The sequence below is a fragment of the Nansenia antarctica genome, assembly GCF_963989245.1.
Source record: "Nansenia antarctica genome assembly, chromosome: 17".
Taxonomy (NCBI): Eukaryota; Metazoa; Chordata; class Actinopteri; order Argentiniformes; family Microstomatidae; genus Nansenia; species Nansenia antarctica.
Genome location: NC_137687.1, coordinates 8,455,885 through 8,479,082, shown reverse-complemented (window position 1 = coordinate 8,479,082; position 23,198 = coordinate 8,455,885). Strand labels below are relative to the sequence as shown.

Sequence of the window (23,198 nt, the reverse complement as noted above, 5' to 3'; positions counted from 1 at the left end):
TATAGTGGATAGTGTACATAGCCTTTATTTATGTAAACCAGCTCTTTTCCCTTCTTGTTTTTAGTTTTTTTTCCTAGCAGCAGGGGAGCCCCCCTCCCAAATTTCGTTGTTTGGTACCTGTACTATATCAATGACAATAAAGACCATCATTCATCATGCTAGAGAGAGGACTCACACTGGACAGTGATGTCATCATGCTAGAGAGAAGACTCACAATGGACAGATAGATGCACCTCATAAGAGGATGAGTTCACGTTGTCTGGATAAGCACAGCTGTAGCTGCCAACGTCCTCAGCTCTGGCCTGGAACTCTGTGTTGGGTACTGGTTGTCCATCCCTGGTCCAGACTACAGTAGGAGGGTCAACCAGCATACAGGTGGAGAGAAGGGTGGCAGTGGTGGTGGTGTAGCAACAGCTTAGAGTCACGTTCTCTCCCTCTCTTACGCGGTCAGGGTTAACACTGGCTGTCAGCCCTGGACAAGAAGAAGAGAGAGAGAGAGAGATGGACACAGAGAGAGACACAGAGAGAGAGAGAGAGAGAGAGACTCAAATATTAATAAATATTGCCACCACAATGTGACTCCAGTTATCCAACAGTTACAGGTAGTGATGCTCCGATCTGATCGGCATCGGCCGATATGGCCTTGATCGGTTTTGATCGGAGTTCTCAAAACGGCCGATCAAACATGACCGATCAGTTTACAAAATGGCGTCGCCAGTCTGGAAATATTACACAGTGTCGGAAAGAGACAACAAATATGCCGTTTGTAATGTCTGCTCAAAAGAAATACCTCGGGGAGGAACGCACGCAAGGTCTTTCAATACCACGAATATCATACGGCATTTGCTGCGTTCGTCGATTCGCTCAGAGAGCGCCGAAGCGCACACTGGGCTCGACGTCATAAAGGGACCGAGTGCTTTGATTGGACGAGAGGCGTTCCACGAGTGCTGGTCAGAGTTCCAGCGCGACTTCACGAGCGTAGTGTAGGTAGTGTTCACCGACGTCATGTGACCCCGCGAGCAGGAAGTCACTTGGCCCATAGCAACAACAACTATTAGCGCGTGAGTTTTAGGTCTTCCTCTGTGCACCTTGCACAAGTGTAGATAGCGAGCGACTTTTCAGCAGCAGGACATATTTTAGATGATAAGAGGAACAGGCTGAGTGCCAAAAACGCTGAGATGCTTGTATTTCTCAAGGCTAATCTGCCAGTGATGCTGCTTAATCAGAAGTAAGGTTTGAGTCTGAAATCTCCTTAGGTGCAATGTTTTGTTTTATTGATTATTGCTGACTTGCTGTCTTATCTCCTCCTAAATATGACTTGAAACTGAGTGACTTGAAACAGTATTTTATATTTGGCTATAGCCTGTTTATGTTGCAGTTTAGTTTGGGTATGTTTATTGTTCCTCAGGAAAGCTACAGTTACAGTATAAGCTCCAAGTTCTCTAAGAGCCCCTAGTTCCTCTCATTCGAGTGGAATGTTGCACATTTGATGTGACAGTGTACATTTTATTTATTATGATTTTTATTTTCACATTTTATTTGTTTTTCCTGAAGTAAGCTACAGGTGGTTGTGAATTCAATAAAACAGATGGTCGTCAATTCATGATACTTTCTCATCTCCTAATTTCATTTAAATACTTTATATACAATGTCAATGGTGTTAAGAATAATTTAAAACATAAATAATGCTACACAATAAATAGAATGCTTCAATTGCCATTTTCGACGCTGTGATCGGTGATATCGGATCGGCAGATCACTGATTCCAGTGATCGGTGATCGGTGATCGGCACCAAAAACCCTGATCGGAGCATCTCTAGTTACAGGTATCTGGTTCATTCATGCTGAGGTTCAGTTAAAACTGTCCATAATACTCACACTGAACACTGAGGGTAGTTGTAGTAGATGTGGCTGAGTTGATGACATTGGTGGCCTGGCAGTAGTACCATCCACTGTGGCTGAGCTGAACGTTGGAGATGGTGTGACTCTGGTTCTCTGCCACAAGGGTCTCTCTCTGACGCCAGTGGGGACTCTCGTCCTTATACAGGATGTAGCTGGCAGGTGGGTTGGCATCACTGCTGCAGGTGAGAGTGACGGAGCCGCCCTGAGCAACAACTCCACTTCCTGGACTGACTGACACCATGACGTTCTTTGGACCAGACACTAGGCCAGACACTAGGCGTAAGTCCATGGGGGGGTTTAGGGGGCAAGTCATCCTCACCACAAGAGTCAGATTCGTCTTCACTTGAATGACGCTGGTATTTGCTTGATGGCCTATTCAGATAAAAGCATACATTTTAGCACATTAAACATGAAACATGAAAAGTTAACTTAAGGGAGCACATCAGCCATTTTCAAACTTGTACTAATACTCAGATGGCTCAATTTCTGTCTACTAGTGACATAGTGTGTAGACAGAAATGGTGCCTGAGCATTAGTGAGGACTAAATAGCCAATTGTACATATTAGCTGTAGATCAGCTAGTATGAAGCTGGGCTGATATGAAGATAGTGTAGCGGACAATACTATGATGTATGATGTACATAATTCACCTGTGTGTTTGGTTATGGGGAATTGTGTGCGGGCACTTTAACGCCGGTTGAAAATGGGTGAAGTGGTCCTTTTAAAAAGGTACCTACAAGTGAACCCACTGAAAATTTGGGCTGGGACGCTAACAATTTATAAAAATCAATATATTGTTAGAGATATACGTACTTTCGTTTTCGCTTGCTTGGCGTTTCACCGTCCGTCGTCAGATCAGCTTTTCTCTCTGCATCTGACAGCTTCCTTCGGGCGTCTGAGTATGTGTCTAAAAGACAAAATGGGGAAAGAAACTTTAAGCAATTTTTCTAAGTTAAAGTAATGCAAATTGTTCACGTTTTCAGACTTATCCCCCTCCCCAGAAACTATGATTTTCATACCTGCACTTCTCATTATCTTGACAGGGCATCTGTGCCATGTCCCATCCGTCTTCGGCTGCATAGCCTTTGCCACCTTTGAAGATGCATTCTTTCGAGGATACCAACACTCCTCCTTGTCCTCATCAATTAACCAGCAGGCTGGTATGATGTCGATTGTCACCGCATCCTGAGACTCATTAGGATTCCCAACAATCTGACTGTCTGTTTCAGAAGAATCTAAGTTCTGAGACACACTGTTCTGGTTGGAGTCTAAGTCTCGCCAAAAACGCATGCGCTCTGAAACCCTGGCTTTAATGCGCCTACGTCTGGTCTGATAGCAACCAAACGATTCCATGTTTCCACACAACCTGTAACACAAAAATGATGATGCTTAGAAATGTTTCTACTTCACTATTCTAAAAACATTACACCAAAGCAATGTCAGGACTATAGGGCATAGCAGTGGTGGCCATTTTGTGGTGCTACAGATAGAAAACACATACATTTTTCCCATAGAGCTTTCTGAAAATATTTATATAAATTATTTAAAACTTGGAACCAAGGCTCCTGGTGAATCGTGACCATAAAACATTTGATTCTGTGTCCAAGGAAATTATTTGAAACCCGCAAAAAACAGGTATTTATTTAATATATTATATGATATAATTAGTGTTGTTCCGATACCGATACTGGTATCGGCATGGCCACCGATACGCACAAAAATGCTGGTATCGGCGAGTACTAACAAATATATAACACCCGATACCAAACTTTCACTATCGCGGAAAAACAAACACGCAACTGTGGTTGTCGAGGAGAGGAGCGGTGGAGCAGCGAGGCTCACCTCAGGTAACCTGCTGTCCCTTCCAGCTGCTCAGAGCCCAAGCTAAGCTATGCTACCGGGGCAACGTTCGGAAAGTCCCCCTGAGAGCGCCGGAGCGCACACTGGGCTCCGACGTCATAAACGGACCTAGGAATCCGATTGGACAAGAGGCGTTCTACGAGTGCCGATCAGTTTCCCAGAGCGACTTTTACCAACGCAGCCCTCAGAAATATAGACTACGGCCACTCCGCTTAAAGCGATACAACCCACAGCCAAGATAGGACACATTTTACAGGAAAAACATATCGACCTTAATCGATATTTATTTCGGTTGCACAGTCTAGCACCGCCACCGGCGTGCTGGAGAGAGTTCAAATAATAATAATAATGTCCGCGGGGCCGCTTCTCCGAGTCCAGCCCAGCTGTTCCCCTTTCGGGATAGTTCTCGGCTCCGTCTCCGCGCCACACCCCCTTTCGGGATCTGCTGTTGTGGCTCTCCGTGTCTCTCTCTCTCCGTCTCTCTCCGTCTCTCTCCGTCTCTCTCCGTCTCTCTCCCTCTCTCTCTGTCTCTCTGTCTGTCTCCGTGCGGCAGGTACTTCCTGCCTCCTTCCTTCTCCCGAGGAGAAGTTTTCTCTATGTTTGTTTGAATTGTTTACATATGCAGAACACAGAACACACATGCATTAGTGGTGCAGGAAGGCCTACTGTCACAGCGGAGTGTGTGCGACGCGCTGGCCAATGGGAGAAAGATCATCGGCCACTTCAAGCATTCCCCACTGGCCACTTCACGTCATGCCTAAAAACTTTTTTTTTTTTTTTTTTTCAAACGCCGTGGTATCGGATCGGTACTCGGTATCGGCAAGTACTGCACGGTCAGGTATCGGTATCGGGATCAAAAAATGGTATCGGAACAACACTAGATATAATTCACTTTTTTTTCCGCAGAATCAAATGCATGATTTGAATGGTCATGGTTCACCAGGAGCCTGGAAGGCTTGATTCCAGGCTTAATATAATTTCTGTGGCACCACAACTTGGCTGCCTAGTAAAGAGGCAACAGTGGACTAGGGCTACATACATATGATATGACAAATATAATTTCACAAGTTTCTTACCTTAATTAAATGTGTTTCCAATGGTCAATAAATGAAGAAAAGAAAGTAAAAGAGTCCGTGTTCTGTTGATGGAGCAAAGCAGCAGGACGTGCGGTGTGTGTGTGTGTGTCGTGTATCTAACCGCTCTGGGGGTCATTAAAGGTGGATCAGTATAGCGGCGATATAAATAAATGCGGCGCTCAGGCAACTCGAGATTGGAATTCAAGCCTCAGGTGATTCCTCGAACGAGGATCAGCCTTGTGTCATCAGTGTTCACAGAAGACAGGCTTACATATCTTCGATATGGGCGCGTGCACGCAGACATAAAAAGCCCAGAAGAGTCGATCTGTCGAAATGAAGATACTCCACTCTGCAGGGGTTGTACATTTGCGCAGCATTCCGAATTATTGATTTTTATGAAGACGGAAAAATAAGATGTAAAATAGTGCAATACTGCCGCAATTAACAAGGCGAGGGAAATGGTTTGGCAAGAAATTGCTGACCGATTAAATGCGTAGGTCATACTAGCCCCAGTTATTGTTATATGTTCATATTTTAATAAATGAATATTACTACTGTGGTGATATCAGCAGCAGGCTACAAACCGTCATATCGCCACAATGGCCTAGTGGTATCGACCGCTGCCACAGGATTTATTCATCATTTTTAGACGTGGTTCGAATCCCTCTTCAGACACACTTTTTACTGCATTTCGTTGTCTGAATCTAATCTAAAATCTCATCTAAAATATAGTAATAGTAAGTATATAGGCTATAAAATGATGGTGCAGGCTAATTTACAAGAACTGACACGATTACAATGGTGTTTAAAGCCTTTCTGAGTAAATTATGTTCTTAAACTAGACCCTGGATTTGGCATAGATTATTTTTTCTTACGATTACTGATGGATAGATGATTCACTTAGACAGATATATATATATATATGTTGTAAATCGATTTGCATGAAGGCTTCGGTTAAATGTAAAAAAAAGAAAAAAAAGAATGACTTAGTCAAGTCTCGAACGCAACCTTTGGAACTGACGCTGGCTGCCTTAACCACTACGCCAGCCAGACGCTGAGATGACAGCAATGCAAGTTGACATAATTACTTTTTTTTTTACACTCTTTTATTTATTGATCTATCGATCTATCTATCACACTTTCAAAATATCAAGTTATCTATCACACAATCAAACTATCTATCGATCACACTTTCAAAATATCAAATTATCTATCCATCACACAGTCAAACTATCTAATCTATCTATCTCTTGTGAAGTGGGAACTAATATTTCCTAAAAGACACATGAGGAACTGTCGTTCGGGGTTTAGTTTCCGCCTGTGAGCCTTTTTTGACGCACGGATGACTATAGCCTCTGTTTTAGCCTGGTCGCGAGCAGGCTAATTATATCTGACTCAGAAGGAGCTCAACCAAGCAGCGAATTATTTGAGCCACATTGATGGCACCGAACGCAAGCTAACATTTTAACAATCCTCGAATTTCGGTGACCTGTATGACTCATAAGTATACTAGTAGTATAGCTAGCGAGCTAACAACGATCTATTTCTGGGGGTCGTAGAAAGTCGGGACGAAGATGCCTTGAAAGCTGAGAGCCTGCTGATTCCGAATATGAAAACGGCTTGTCTTACTGCGGCATGCGCTACTATACTAGTATACGTATGAGTCATACAGGTCACCGAAATTCAAACTCACTGAGTTTGAATAACAATGACATTGGCTTCACATGTATTCTAGAGAAGCTATTTTGCATCTGTATGCTGTAGTCGTTGCACCCTATGGTTGCACCCCCCCCCCCCACACACACACACCGTTTTGTAAGCCCACACACATGATAAATAAATTAGACTTGGATGATGCTTGCTGCCGCTTAACCTGCACCGGAATGTTCTCGAGGCACGTGCGTAGCTTTACGCAGACAGCGTAACGTAGCTTTACTAACATTACGTAGCTTTACTAACATTACGTTAAAACGTTTAGATTGAATACCCCTCTCTCTCCCTCTCTAAAAAAAGGTATTCTTTTTGGAGAGAGAGAGAGGGAAATTCAAGCACTTTCACGGACCCATGTCTATTTTCAAAAACGTTCAAGGCCTTGATTTTTTCCCCCTCAAATTCACAAACGTTCAAGGACCCGTGGTACAGGTCTAGCGAGCTAACTATGTTGTGTTGCGGTCGGGATAACACGGCAAGCATTACCCTCGTAAACATGCATAATTATACATTATTACCTGTAATAAATCACGGAATGTCCAGTCAATCGGATCGGGTTGAGTGTGGCTTTACTTGGCTTCGTAATACCCGCTTCACGTACGGCCCCAGCTCACAGCTTTACGACACTGTCGTGCACATTACCGTAGTAACTGTAATACTATGGCATTACCCTATTTAAATAAATAATAATGTAAAGAAACAGAATACACCACTAGTCACGACACGGCGTCGATCTTCCGACACAATGTGCCTCGATACAATCGATGCTTGTGTCAAAACACGTGACTACTCGAACGAAGCTTCGTACGTCACACAAGATTACAACATTACAACACCTGTTAGAACATTACAACATTACAACACCTGTTAGAACATTATTTACAACATTACAACACCTGTTAGCCCTAGGCCTAGGGTAATGCAATAGTATTACAGTTACTACGGTAATGTGCACGACAGTGTCGTGAAGCGGGTATTACGGTATTACGACAGTAGACTGATGACGAGACTGATGACGAAGCCAAGTGAAGCCACACTCCACCTGATCCGGTTGACTGGACGTTCCGTGGTTTATTACAGGTAATAATGTATAATTATGCATGTTTACGAGGGTAATGCTGCCGTGTTATCCCGACGGTTGACTGTAAACATGTACTAGAATGTAGATAACAACGGTAAACGTGCTGAATAACCACATTTCAAAGCCAGATAACTCCTTAATATACATTTATGAATTTTATACAAGTGTCTTTGTCAATGTCATGTCTGCAACAAATTGAAATCTGCTAAAATGTTCTGTTTGGCGTATTTATAAAAAGTGTTAATAGCATGAAAATAAGCATAAAAGTCGTTTTTATTGCATTTTATAGCGTTTTATAGGCAAAAGTCGTTTTTATAGCGCAAGCCTTCGGTTTTTCATAGACCTTTGTCAGGCATACATCAGTAACGAGTGAATGCAGTGTTATATAGGCTACTGTTCAAATAACATCACTTTATTAACCAAATGCACAAAAACCTGTGTCAAAGAATTCCACCTAGTGGCTAGACATCAAGGGAATTGTAGTCCTAGGTTTAGTGGACTACAAAAGCCACACACACAAGTGTTTACTGAGACAGGAAAACACAAAAAATACATCAAATATTTACAATATATATATACAAAACAGAACACAAAAAAAAATAGAGAAATGCTACAACATGCAGACATTAGGCAGTAGCCATCATAGAAAATCTAGGCTCTATGGTAATTTGTTCATAGCATAACACTCATGTCGAAATCCTCATTTTAGACTTTAGACTTGTGGATCCAAAAAAGCACTCTGGCAATCAATATCACCTCTCTGAAGAGTAATCTGCTCTATGTAATCTAACCTAAGGGAGTTCACATCTTTGCGTATTATCATGGACCTTTTGTGTTCACTGATTCTTTGTTTGAGGGCACGGATGGTTTTACCAATATAGAGTTTCATCACATGGGCATTTTAACAAGTACACAAAATGTTTTGTATTACATGTGATAACTCCCCTTACTGGAATATTCCCCCCTGTTCTAGGATGTCTAAAATCATTGGTCGTATTATGGCACTAGGCACAGTTCTGTTCAGTATTAGGCAATATGTTGACTCTAACCAATTTATTCCGCAGGTTAGGTCCTCTTATAATAACCCCCTTTCAGTCACATGCAAAGCCCCAACCCTTCTACACCCCCCCCCCCCCCTCCCCCAACCCTCATGGACATCTGTTGCACCCCCACGCCATCCCCCCGCCGTTGTTGACTTTTGCCGACCCGATCAAGGCCAAGGAACATTGGACATGCAATGTCCCCACAGCACAGATTAGATTAGACACACTATTTGCTATACAAGGCAGTAAAGTGATGTTAAGCTTGCAAAGTAGATGTTATACAAGTTATTATTAGTTATTATTAGTTATACAAGTTATACAAGTTATTATTAGTGTTATTGATGTAACCCCTCCCACCCCTCCCTTCCTGTTGTCTCGTGTCCCCCCCCCCATCTCTGTAATCTTGTTTTCAATCATTGTTCTATTCTATAATCATGTTTTCAATCATTGTAAAGAGCTTTGAGTTGCATCCGTGTACGAAAGGCGCTATATAAATAAAGTTTCACTTCACTTCACTTCACTCTTTTGTAAACAAAAAGAGGTGGATCCGTAAAATGTTGGGTGAGGGCTGGATCCAGTGGCGGGCGGTGCATTTCACACCTAGGCCTTCAGTGATGTCCGACACATTCCTACCTGAATTATTCTACCTCTAAATACCATCGTTATGACGCCATGGCTCTAGAAACTAGACAGAAACACAGTATAACCGGGCGTTGCATCACCTTAACATAGTCAGACAAGTACAACAGAGTTATTTAATATTTCCGAAGCATTTTTAATCAATAAATCCGCATTTACAATGAAGAGTGTTAAACTAACATCTTTAAGATCGCTACATTACCCACGTCTGTCGTCTCGTCCACCATAATAGCGACAAAGGGTGCCTTTTTAATCTCCATTTTGATCTCTTCTCCCATCACTTAAGCAATAGCAAAAATCAGGTCGTTTTGTATTTTGCCTGACGTCCCAGTAAACACTTTGTTTGTGGACAGGTGGTAATGTACATCTGGGTTGTTTTCAGCCAGAAAAGAAATAAGCTCAACGTAGTTTCCTCTGTTTGTGGACTCGGTGCTTTCATCGTGTCCCCTAAATGATAGTTATTGTTTACCCAAAAACAGGACACAATCGATCAGTATTATCGATCAGTCAACGAAAGCTTTCGTTGTGATGCTCCGTTTCCCTGCGCACTTTCAAAAGTTTCAAAAGTTTCTACCGGCATATACGCATCTCAATAGTGAATATCAATAGTGCGTATCAATAGTGCGTATCAATAGTGCGTATCAATAGTGCGTATCCAATCAAAAGACGTGCTGGGTGCTGACATCATTGAGCCTTCCAGCAGGCGCCATTGTTGCTTTTGCTCGCATCTACGTAGGTTTACTAGGAACGCCACAGGTTTTCTCGTTCCAACGTTAAGTTACAGGTCGAATCCGCGGCACCGCTTAACGTGCAGGCAGGCAGATTTTGGAGCCCCCTAGCAACACATTTTGATTGGATAAAAGCTCTAACATAAAGGCCAGCCCTCCAAATCTCAATCGGAGACTGGAAGCAGCGCAACCAAGAGGAAAGCTATGAAATGAAGAGAATAGACTATGGGGAATCATTAATACATATTTGTGGAAAAAATATATTAAAATAAAATGTATATTCTGATGATGTTTAGGCCAGCAGAGAAGGCCTTGCTGGCCCTGACGGCACACCACTGGCTGGATCTGTGGTCAAGATATGCCAATATTTCAGGATAGTGTTCTTAACAATATGAACAATATGAGTGGTGATATAAGACACTGAATAATGCTTTTCTTTTTTGACACTACAATAGGGCAGATCTAGGTTTTGTAAGGCGGTCAACTTCTCCAGAATTGAGTTAATCGACACTTCTCTTACAAGCGAGTTCGTTTAATCTCAACGAGACGTCCTTGATATAACTTCTAAGATAAAATGATTCAATCAAATACCGAACTGTTCTTTAAGAGAATATTTATTTGAGCACATCAGCAAACAATAACATATATTTCCATGGAAAGGGGCAGGCCAGTGTCAGTCTCCGCAGGCCAGTGTCAGCTAATCATTAACCGGTTAGCTGCAGAAGTTCCACCAGGAAGAGCGCCCAGTTCTAGGATGTACAGACACTTTTATACCGTCCCTCGTTCCCCTCGGCCACGTTTGTCGTCATCTCTGGGTGTATTCTATGTGCGTTCTAAAGCACTGAATGGCCAGTTGTTTGATCATCAGATCCATTCCCTGCAGGAGTTATGACTAGGTCAGTATGTTCTTATCAAAATAGCTTGTGAAAGCATAAGTGTAGGTGATGGATAAGTGTAGGTGATGGTCAGGCGTATGTTTTTACAGAGTCTTCATTGTCTGCAGTTTCCTGTCACACAGCAGCCACAAGACTCAGCTCCTGCTTCTGAGGCCCATTACTTGGGACTGCTGACTTTAGGCTGACCGCCGCACCACCAGCACCCGGCCAGTTCATAAAACAGCACATTTAACAATAGACCACCCCAACTCATTAGTATAACAGTAATTCATTAGTATTCCAATATCTAAACAGTACAGAAAAATTGTTGATTAACATGAGATTACAATAATTAGTTAACCTGATACAAGACATGTTAAAATACAGCATAGAAGAATAGACTTATCATTAATCATTAGATATTTGTATAAAATCTTTGCAGGAAAATAGAATATCAACAGCGGGTGCAAAAGTTTGTTTAGCTAGTAGTTAGTTTGTTTAGCACATAGGCAATGATAAGCACTTATTATTATGTTATTTCAATGCTTAATTCTCAACAGTTTAGATATCATAAGCCTCATCTACACATTGACTGGAATAACCCCTTTCAGCCAGAATCAGAATTGGTTTTTATTACATCAATGAATGAATGAATGAATGAATGAATGAATGGACTTTATTGTCATTGCTACAGTACAGGTACCAAACAACGAAATTTAGGAGGGGTGGCTCCCCTGGTGTTAGGGGGAAAAAAAAAAAACTTTAAAAAAAAAAACACAAGAAGGGAAGGAGCTGGTTTACATAAATAAAGGCTATGTACACCAGTGGAGGCTCCTCCATAGAGGTGGAGGAGGCCTGGCCTCCCCAATAATTTGAGAGAAGAGAGAGAGATTTTAAAAAGCAATAATTATTAATAATTATATTTTTTATTTTTTTTATTATTATTTTTATTTATTAATATTATTTCCGTTTTGTTCATAAATATGTTCCATGGCTAAAACCCAATATTGCAATTGTAAAGCACCTACAGGCCAGAATCCCTATCCGTTTCTATTGAAGGAGGCCAGGCCTCCTGTCGAAAAGTCCAGGCCTCCTGTCGGAAAGTGGTTTCTCATAGAAGTCAATGTAATGCAATTGTTTTCATTGCAATATGTGATTGGCCCATCACTGAAAATGGGTGGGAACAGGAGGCCTCTCCTCCGTTGTAGTACCTTTTTTCCGCCACACGCGTGTATGAGTGCTGTTCTGCAGGATAAATATTAGAAATGAGTCCAGGGCTGAATGATTGACATTTTGTTCGTCCAATCACATGAAGCCATTTTGAGAATTCGCCAGTCACTTCAGTCAAAGAAACACTCCATAGTGTCTACGAGTGTCCTATCAACTTGTCCTTTACAGGACACGTCTAGAACACCCATGGCTATCCCTGAAAATAATAGCTCATTTGGCCAAATACTTTTGCTTAAAATGACCTCGGAAATCGGCGAGATTCTGGCGCGATTTATACATCGAATAGGTAGACAACATTTAGGATTTATTGAACAGTTTTATTTTTAATGTAGTCGATTTCGTTTTATTACAAGTCAATGTAATATTCTTCCATATCAAATGGAGTCCTGGAGAGAGTATGCCGCCCCTCAGCTAAACCAGTGGTGAGTTGAACTAATCAGATGTCTCTACCAGTGTTACACCACTAGTTCTCAGTAGTAATACCACTCCATTGCATGTCTGTGTTTCTCAGCAGATGAAGCCAGCTGGAACCAGTACTGTCCTCACAACATTAAACATTTTTATTTATTTATATTAAATATATTGAATAAAACTACATTTGATAAAGAAACTGTTACATATCTTTTTTATATGCTAAACTTGATTAAATTGATGATTACATGTTGAAGCTGTAGAAGAAGAAGAATGAAAAATGTAGGCTAAACTAAATTGTTTTTTAACCACATAATTATCAAATTCCTGCCTTTTACACATGTTCACTGGGCATTTATATTACATCCAAATGTCATTTCTCAACTTAATTATCAGGCAGGCTCATAGACTTACAGCAATGTCATTTCTTCAGGCAGGCACATAGGCTAAGCTCTGCACAATGAATTCCATCAATCAGAACTTTCTGATTGTAGCTTACACTCCAAATAGTGTGCCTTTGTCCAGCACAAAGACAGATAAGAAGAACAGGGAACATTCCATCGCGAGTGAAGCGAGCAAGCAGAAAAAAATTGGCCTCCTCAATTCTGGAAGTCACCAGCCTCCACTGGTTGACAGGTACTTGGGTGTCTTTGTGGTGTAGCGTATCTTGAAGACCAGGCCCAGTGCAAGCTGCTGCACTCTGTCAACTACTCGTAGCCAATCAAGGCTCAAAAAATGAGCAGCGGTTAGATGTGTCCTAGGGTTGAGGCCTAGCAGAAGCCTAACCAGTTTATTTTGGGCTGTCTGGAGTCTTGTTTTATGGGCCTTTGTGGTTCTATAGTACCATGATGTTACGGCATAGTCGAAGTGACATTGAATGAGAGCTCCTGATAGGGTCCTCAGTGTGTTTTTACTGACAAGTGAGGATATCCTGTACAAGAATCTAGTTCTATGGTTCACTTTTTTGATTACTTTTGCTGCCATTTTATCTCCGGAAAGATTTGCCTCTAAGATGGAGCCCAGGTATGTAATATCCTCTTTTCTTGTGATATTAATGTTACCCACTTTTATTTTAAAATGTTCAGCCTTTCTGAGTTTAGATGGGGATCCGTATAGGATGGTTTCAGTTTTACCTAGGTGTATTGATAGTTTATTGTCAGCTAGCCAGATGCAGATTCTACTCAGTTCAGTGCTTAGCGCTTTTTCCACCTGCAATATGTCCCTGTCAGAGACCAGCAGAGCCGAGTCATCCGCGAACAGGAACAAATTGCAATCACATGCTGATGACATGTCATTCACATATATTAGGAACAGTAAAGGTCCCAATATGCTTCCTTGTGGAACGCCGCAGGTCACTGGGAGGGGGGGGGGACAGTGTTCCGTTCACACTAACCACCTGTTCCCTCCCCTCTAAGTAGGATTGCATCCAGCTCACCGATGTTCTATCGAACCCAATTGCTTTCAGTTTATCTAACAATATGTGGTGATCTACTGCAGCGTTTCTCAACCGGGGTGCCGCGGCACACTGGGGCGCCGCCTGGCTTCTTCAGGGGTGCCGTCAAATAATTCTATATTCTGACGTTCATATGAATGAATGAATAAATCTATAAATAAATAAATGCAATACATCATCAAAATCTGTCTCGCGCGCCCCTTTCCCATGTCACAATGTCAATACCGGGTTCAGCGTAAGGTCAGTGTGTCTGCAATTAGCCTGCATTGTTTTTTCATTTACCGCGCAAAGACATTTTCGAGAGCAATGAACAAGCAAACAAGCAGAATCATGGAACATGACAAACTGACAACAGATCATCCATCACAAGCTAGCAAGGATGCTGAATATTTTGTTCGGATGAAAAGTCACCATAGCCGTCCAGAACAGGTAATGATGAAGTGCGCCAAAGTTTCTGATAAAGCGTTGGAGGCTACCTCGTAGCCGAAATTATTGCTAAGGCGAAGAAGCCACACACTATAGCCGAGTCCGTAATATTGCCAGCATGCACAGCAATAGTTAATAACATGCTAGGCCCACAAGCTACAAAAGAGATAGCAAAGGTCCTGCTGTCTGACTGTACAATTGGAAGGCAAATCAATGACATGTAAAAGGGTCCTATCCTATGTTCCCCGCTCCCGAAAAAGGGTACGATCGGGCAGGGCAGTCTCGCTCGCCGGCAGCGTACGGAGGTGGTTGTTCTATATGGATGATCGGTGACATTATTCTCTCGTCCGACTTCGGAAGCTAAGCAGGGTTGGAAAGTTCGGGAAATAACGCACGGTTTCGTTTTCATGCAATGAATTTAATACTTCCAGACAAGGATGCGCGCAGCGGGAGAGAGAGACGCATTTTCTGGCTTAATAACTCTGCATCCCCGGTGTTTACGTTGAATGGACTGGATAGGTGTTTCCAATCAAATGTGGGAATATGAAAATGAATGTGTTCCATAAATTCCCACGTTTGTTCGGTCACTGTGTCATGTTTATACAGCACAGTTACGTGCCTGATGCCTTTGATGCACACTTGCCTTTTTCACTCCCTCCTCTCTCTCTCAATAATAATAATAATAATACAACTTTTATTTGTATCAATAGCCGCTGAGTGTGTGTGTGTGTGTGTGTGTGTGTGTGTGTATGGGGCTGTCTGGGTGATGCAGTGTCGTTTTTGAATAGCTATATTTTAGACTGGGGTGCCTTGAGATTTTATCGACTTTTGAAGGGTGCCGTGACTGAAAAAAGGTTGAGAAACGCTGATCTACTGTGTCGAAGGCCTTCTGGAGGTCCAGCATGACCATGCCGCAGTACTTGCCCGAGTCCACCTCATGGTTGATGTGGTCGTTCAAATAGAGAAGGCATGTGTCAGTGGAATGGGATGTTCTGAATCCTGATTGAAATTCATACATCAGATTTTTTTCGGTAAGGTACCTATCAACCTGTTCATAAACTATTTTTTCCATAAGTTTCGAGATGGAATTAAGAATAGAAACAGGTCGGTAGTTGCCTGGGTCTAATTTGCTTCCTTTTTATACAGTGGGGTTACCCTTGCTATTTTAAAGTCAAGGGGGACGTGTCCCTGTTTGATGGAGAGGTTTATTATGTGGGTGATGATTGGGGTAATGGAGGCAGCTGAGTCTTTTAGAAATCTGGCTGGAATATTGTCATGGCCCGTGGCCTTTTCTGAGTGTAGAGCGCCCAGTTTTTTAAACACCTCATCGTTTGACACCATGGAGAGTTTAAAATCATCTTTGCGTACACCCAGTTTATTGTAGAACGCACGGATGTGCTCTACACCATAACGCCCTGAGTGGGGTGGTAGATTGTTAACTAATTTAGTGGCTATGGTTGTAAAGAAAGTGTTTAAGCACTTAGCCACATCCAGCTTGTCTGTAAAGAGAGAATCTCCAGATTTTATGCTGATGTTTGTAGACCTGGTTTTGAGTTTTTGACTGCAACCTAGTTGGCTATTAAGTAGCTTCCAAAGGTCGCGTGGTTTGTTTAAGTTTTCTTCGATTTTGTTATCGAGGTATTTTTTCTTAGCAGATTTGGTCATGGTAATTACCTGATTGCATAGTTTGTTGCATTGTTTTTTAATTTTCTCAGAGTGGGTTTTGAGATCTTCGTTTAAGTGTTTCACTCATTTTGATTTGCATTTTTGAACTTCAGAGCATTTTAGGTCTCTGACTTTCATAGCATTTAGAATGTCCGAATTCGTGCCCCGCGGTGGTGTAGCGGTCTACGCACTGGCCGCTAGTGCATGCTGCCCACCGGGGCCGGGGTTCGTATCCCGGCTCGCCAGATCCAGATATGGCCGAGGCACACGGGAAGCGGCATATTGGCCGGCCGCTTCCGAGGGCGGTATAGGAGTATTTCTGGACTAGGATCCGTCGCGCAACACCGCCCCCTGGGCGCCGGAATAACGGTACTGGGCTCGAGGAGCCAGTCAGCCTAGTCTGCCTGGCGGCCTCCTCTGGGACTGCCGGCCACGGGGTCGTGCGGCGGATCCTATGCAATAGGCAGGGGATAATTGGATGCTACGTTGGGTTAAATTGGCTACCAAATTGGGTGAAAAAGGGATAAAATCTGAAAAACAAATTTCTAGAGAATGTCCGAATTCATCCATGGTTCCGATCGGGCTTTAACCCTGGTGGTTCTCATGGGGGCTATACTGTCAATAATATTTAGGAATTTGGTTTTGAAACCTAGCCATGCCTCTTCAACCTGTGTGCTTTTTAGTTCATCTAACCAGTCTTGATTCTCCAGTTTATGGTTTAAGGCCTCACTAGAATAGGATTTAAGGGATCTAGTGGTTACAGTTTTATGACCGCCAGCCTTGGGTTTATGTTTTTTACGAGTGCAAAAGATCATGTAATGATCACTTAGCCCACATACAATAACCCCACTCTTGGAGATTTTGGACTCATCCGATGTTAGAATGAGATCTATGGTGGTTTGAGTAGAAATACACACCCTAGTGGGTTTGGTAATTTGTTGACGGAGACCGTGTAATTCAGAAAACCTAGTGAAGGATTTGAAGACGGATGCTTCATTTCTGAGCATGTCCGTGTTCCAATCCCCAATAAGAATCTTTTCCACACAGTCAACGTCATCCAAGCACCCCTCAAGAATATCATAGAAATCATTCTGATCGGGAGGTCTGTAGATAGTACCAACCAGCACCGGTTTTGCTTTGTTAAAGATAATTTCAACCCAAACAGATTCTAATTTGTCACGATTCAGGTCATACCGGGTGTTAAAGATAATATCGTTGTAAATGTACATGCAGACACCACCCCCATACCTGTTCCTGTCGTTTCTGATGACTGTATAGTTTACTATTTCAATCTCTGGGTCTTTGATTGATTCATCAAACTTGGTCTCAGAGAAGCTCAAAATGTGAACCTTGCTGTCATGGAACATTTCTCTGATTTGGTCCAGTTTAGGCACAAGACTGTTCACATTAAGGTGAACAATATGCAGGCCCTTACTGCTGTGTCCAAAAAGAGAGTTCATGTCCTTGACTTGGAAATAGTCACCATTCAGGTCATCGTCAAGTTGAGGATTGGGGGATGGGGGGGGTCGCCCATTGTTCAACGGTTTCGGTAGAGAGTCTCCGGGTGGAGGAGGGGGGGGGGGGGGTCGTCGCCGGGTGGGGGAGGGAGGGGGGGGGGGGTCGTCGCCGGGTGGGGGAGGCCTCTGTGTTCACTAGATAGCTGGTGGAAGCTAGTTGGGGGGGTAATGTTGTTAGCATAGCTACCCTTTGTTTTGATAGCCTCGTCTGAATCCAGGAAGTCCGCTGCTGGTGCCGGTTTGACCGGTTTGACGACAATGGCTTCAATGGCGTCGCTAGCAACATTTGCCTGGGAAAGGCATAGCTGCTCTCTGGCCAAACGTGTAGCCTGCCTGGTTGAAACTGGTCCCGGATTCAGCTGAATGTCTCCCGAGAGAAGTAGATAGAGACAGATCATGGTCCTTCGGTCCATTCTACCTGCCGGGGGTTTGTTCTTCCGCGTCAGGTCAGCAGTCAGCGTTGTGTGAATAGCTGCCGTTCCTTTTAGACCTTTTCCCATAACTTTGCAGCCTCATTTAGATACTTTTTAGAAAACCATGACCTGGCCATTGTGAATAATTATTTGGTCTTCCACAGTAGTCTTTTCATTGGTTTACCAGGGGGTTTGCCATTTCTGATCTCACCAGTGCTTTCTTTCCTTTTAATCAAACTGTTGTTGTTTCTATGTTTAAGGTTGTGGCTAGGTTTCTGATATGTCTGCCTCATAATGGCTTCCCTGAATATCATGTATGTCTTTTTGGCCTTCATGTTGACAGACACCAATAGCCGACTCCAAAGGCAAAGCCTAGAATCAATACAAGACATTTGCTGCGTTTGTAAATACGCTCTGGAAATCTGATTACCACTCATGGAATGCCTCTTCTCCAAACAAATTACGTGGTCCCTTTATGACGTTGAACCCAGTGTACACTTTGGCGCTCTCAGAGCGAATTTACGAACGCAGCCATTGAGAGCTCTCTTATGACTGCACAATTAGACGGAACACACCTAATGAACCAGAATCACCTGTCAAGCTAATTGTCCCATCACTTTTGGGTACCTTGAAATAATGGGATTATGCATAGACATTTTTGTAATTTCTTTTTTAGACAATTAAGCCATAAAAAGTCATAATGAAATACTTTGAATAATAGATTTGATGAATTTGATGAATGATCCTAGGGTTGAATAACCGTAAACGGAATAGCCCTCTGTTTCTCATGTAGCCTCTATATTATTTCTTTTATGGCAACATTTTGCCATTTACTGTTCCATAGTGCCATGTTCAGGATAAATTCCTCCCATAGATCTAGGAACCTGAATGACACTGACAGACGACGACCAGTTAGGAAGAGATTAAAGACTACGAATAGGGTAGTGAAGCAGCAGATCAAAGTGAATGACGGGAATGGACAGCAGATGATAGCATGGCTGGAAACGGTCTTAGGGGCATGGGAAACTTATTTTGCTAAGATAGGAGCACCTATTATAGCAGACATGATTTTTGACTTTCTTAGGAGACAGGGCCTCATTGACTGTTTTTGGAAAATCAGTCACTCAGTCCACGTTGATGAACTTTTCAGAAGACTAGTCCTCATCTGAGGTGAAGATCTATGCATTCATGCATTCCCTTTGTCCTGTGCTTACTGTTGGGGAATTATGTGTTATGATAACTGAATGTGATTATTTGTGTATTGTTTGTTTATTTCTATATCGTATGTGAATGATGTCAGTTGAGAAGTGATGTGATGGTTACGCAAAGCTGGGAGAGAGGTTCTGTTCCTAGCGCAACGAAGAAAAAGCTCCTGACTATAGAAAGGTTATCAATCTGAGACAGCGGTAAAGGTTGTTCTCCAACTGGGTTCAAGTGCTAGTAACCTCTGACCCTGAAGATGCAAGAAACAAGAAGACGTCGGTCGTTGGACGTTTTTGTGTTGAAATGTGTATGATGTACTGTGTTTAGATTAATTTTGATTGTTATTTTTAGGATTCTTTTTTATTGTTGATTGTTTTATATTTGGTTTGTATGATATTTTTGGTTGCTGGTACTGGTGCTGGGTTGGTCTGTGTTATTATGTTTCTTGTGTTGTGTGTTGGTGTAGTTTTTCTGTCTGTTGTTGTTTGTGTTTTTTGGTTTCTTAGCTGCATTATGTGGGGTTTTGTGTTTTTGTTTTTGTTTTGTGGTCGTTTAATTTCGAGGGGGGAATATGTAGTATATTTTCACTTGATTGCACACACACACATGCATGGTATGTCTGTCCTGCTGGGAATGGGGTTTTTACGACTCTGTTGGAGATGGTCATTCACAAGAGGGAGGACCTCCTGGCCTCTCCCCCTTGACCATCTCTAGGGAAGGTGATAGGCCATGGTCTGTGACTGTATTTGCATACTATTGTTTATAAATAAGGGTGTGGGGCCCAATGGGAGGTCTCTCATTCACCCCAGCCCAGCTTGACCAGACCAGACCAGAATCCAGCTGTGGTATCTGTATACTTTGCTTTGTTTAAATAAATCGTCTTAAAGTCAGAATTGATTCTTTGATCCATAACCAACAAGGTAATACACTACAAAACAAAAAGATCTATGTTCAGGTTTACGACAGCAACTCAATCTCTCTGTTTCCCTCCCTCCTCCCTCCGTCTTTGTCTCCCTCAGACTTCGTCATGATCACGGTCTGGGTGGTGCTGGCGGTGTCGGGGGTGGTCCTGCAGCTGTACCGCGAGCGCTCGCGCCCCTTCTTCCCCCCCAGCCCCTACCTCATGTGGCGGCAGGAGCTCGTGCGGCGCAAGTCCAACGTGTTGGACCCGAGCTACCACACCCCCTCGTTCCCCACCCGCCTCCTGGCGCGCCTCCAACAGCTGACCGGACCCAGGGAACCTGCCCTGGGAGAAGAATGCACGCCCCTCCTCCTTTAAACCCCTCTCTCTCTTCCTCCCTCCCTCCCTCCTTCGAAACAGGATCATTTCTGATGTTTGCAAAGTAATAATGGTCTGAAAATGTCACTTACCTGTCAACCCTCCCGTTTTTCCCGGGATTCTCCCGTATTTTACCTTTCTTTCCCGCTGTGCTCCCGTTTAAATATTTTCCCGTAAATCTCCCGTATTTTTAACCTATAATAAAATATAATTTAACACTTAATTGTTAGACGTTAGACGCATGCGCACAATCGATATATCCATGTCAGAGTTGACTTGTCTCCTCTCGTTTCTTGGGCTGCGTTCGTAATTTTGCTCTGAGAGTGCCGGAACGCACACTAGGTGCAACGTCATAAAGGGACCAAGTAATTTGATTGAATAAGAGGCATTCCATGAGTGGTGATCAGATTTCCAGAGCGTTTTTTACGAACACAGCCTCGATTATCGCTGTTTTGAAATGATCGCTGGTAGCTTTGCGCCACTCTTTTCCCATTGACATCATGGTGTCAAGTAATGTATAAATAAATGTGCTGAATTTAGATGCCCTTTTGTGTTTTCAGGTGTAACAGAGTTGGGAATGTATGTTTAGTTGTGGTGAATGTAGATGAGTTTCGCCGTGCTTGAGCAGCCCTGGTTGTTGTTAGAGCCCCCCTTTGGAGTTTGGGTGTACTGCAGGTCTGCGCGTTCTTTTGTCCATCTGTTGTTGCCGTACTTACGGTGGTACTAGAACATGGCTGCCATCTTAATGGGTATGTGCGCATGTAAAATGCTCCTCGTGTTTTGTTGTTTGTATGGAGAATCTTGTAATGTAGGGTGAAAATGTTGGTGTAGTACTGTGCTGTTTGTTTTTACATGTATTGTGATGTATTGTGATGATGTGAAACAGAACATTTATTGTATGTTATTTTGAACGCGCAGATTCACAAGAGTTGCAGACCAGAGAAGAATTGTGTTTTATATGTCTTCTCTGCAGGTATGTTGCTCCACATGTTGTTTGTAATTGTTATTTGTAATGTTTGAGGGAAATTTGTGTTCTTTCTGTAAACAAATTATCCTGATGTGAAATATACATAGACGGTGGTACTAGAACATGGCTGCCATCTTAATGGATTCACAAGAGTTGCAGACCAGAGAAGAATTGTGTTTTTATATGTCTTCTCTGCAGGTCAAATAAAATAATTGAATGAAAGAAGGTTGCCTGTTTGACCATCGTTACACTGGTGCCGTGACACGTCGATCTCAAGATCAGCTGAACGCCGATCTCCGTGGATGCTGCGTGGATGCCAGGTCTTAGTGTGATAGATCAAGTGTGGTCAGAGTATTATAGTAAATGGTCATTCAGTCTGAGGTCTGTGATTACATCAGTTTAAAAAGTGCTTTGATTGTTTTGGTTTTTATGTCCTGCTGTAACTTTATATTTTTTTTTTAAACATTATTATTATTCTTTTTTTTTTCATTCAGTAATATTACACAACGCAAGTCTGTACCACTATGGCTCAGAGGCCAGGTTTTAATGATGAGATTTTTGCCAGTCCAGTGTTGCCTATGGGGAGGGGTGCATGGGGGGCATGTCAGAGCAGAGCAGACAGTGCTGTCATCGGTGGGTTGAATAGTAGGGAGGTGGGGTGTTCCCAGTTGTTTACTGACAGTGGTAGAGGCACAGGGTCAGGTCAGGACCCAGGTTGTGCTGCTGTCGGACAGTTTACAGGGGAGGCTCCTCCCACATCCACACCCAGTGTTAATGACACTGAAGCTCTTCATCACCTTTCAGACATGATGGGTCAGCTAGGTGCTCAGATTGGCGAGTCCATTGTAACCAAGTTAATTTCAGCTGGTGTAGTTCACTCAAGTAGTATGAGCAGTGCACACCTCAACTGCACATCGCCTCCAGATCCTGTAACTGATCCTAATGTTGTTAGACAGGAGGTTCCGCGCGTTACTGTGAATGTAAAATCAGACAGGGAACCACCAATGTTCCGAGGTGATAGTTCTGATAAGTGTTCAGTCCAGGACTGGATTGACATGTCTAAAGCTTATCTGAGAAAGCAGAAATGTCCAATGCATGAACAGGCTGAGGAGATACTGGCAAGGCTGATGGGTAAGGCAAAGGATGTCGTGAGGGTTGGTTTGCGTAGCGATCAGACACTTGATGTGAAGCAGAACCCTGATCTCATCTATGATATCCTTCTCAAGTACTTCAGTGATGTGTCATCATGCCTCCCGTTGTCAGATTTCTATGCCACTCTACCCAGACCCAATGAGAACCCTGTAGACTACTGGTTGAGGATCAACAAAGCAGCTGATGTAGCTGGTGAGGGCCTTCGCAGACAAGGTAGGAGGATGGAGAACGTGGGTGAAGAGGTAGCACGGATGTTTGTCAGGCATTGCCCGGACTCTGGACTATCCCGTATTCTGGATTGCAAGGCTATTGAGGAGTGGAGCTCACGAGACATACAGTTGAAGATTGATAATTATCAAAGAGAGCTGAGAGCCTCTGGCAGGACCGGTAGTTCTGTGCCATTGAAGAGCCATGCCACCGCCCTCCACACTGTGCAGTCTCATCCAGAGCCTTCGATTCAGTCTGTGTCTGAGCAGTGTTCCACCCAGTACCCCCCTGCTCCTGCCCATAGTCCAGTGTACCACACACAGTGTCCGCCTTCTACCCTCATTCCTTCCCAGGACCATGC

At 43.0% G+C, this 23,198-nt stretch overlaps 1 protein-coding gene and 1 long non-coding RNA gene across 3 annotated transcripts; one reads left to right on the top strand and one right to left on the bottom strand.

Moving 5' to 3' along the window:
* Positions 1–1,993: 1,993 nt before the first annotated feature.
* Positions 1,994–3,222, bottom strand: LOC308172594. The gene is made up of 3 exons (XR_013937860.1): positions 2,922–3,222; positions 2,716–2,809; positions 1,994–2,274 (listed from the first exon to the last, which is right to left on the bottom strand). It is a non-coding gene; the product is annotated as an uncharacterized lncRNA (long non-coding RNA).
* Positions 3,223–7,558: 4,336 nt separating this feature from the next.
* Positions 7,559–21,739, top strand: LOC308172315 (transmembrane 7 superfamily member 3-like). Of its 2 annotated transcripts, none has more exons than XM_080547219.1 (2): positions 7,559–7,628; positions 20,252–21,739. In XM_080547219.1, exon 2 carries the CDS (start codon positions 20,260–20,262, stop codon positions 20,509–20,511), a length of 252 nt encoding a protein of 83 aa, XP_080403345.1. In that variant the 5' UTR covers positions 7,559–7,628; positions 20,252–20,259; the 3' UTR covers positions 20,512–21,739. The 2 variants fall into 2 exon arrangements, with proteins under 2 accessions (XP_080403345.1, XP_080403346.1); XM_080547220.1 differs by lacking the exon at positions 7,559–7,628 and adding an exon at positions 10,240–10,935.
* Positions 21,740–23,198: the final 1,459 nt, after the last annotated feature.

Coding starts and splice junctions, on each gene's coding strand:
- LOC308172315 (XM_080547219.1), top strand. CDS start 20,260: ATGATCACGGTCTGGGTGGTGCTGGCGGTGTCGGGGGTGGTCCTGCAG.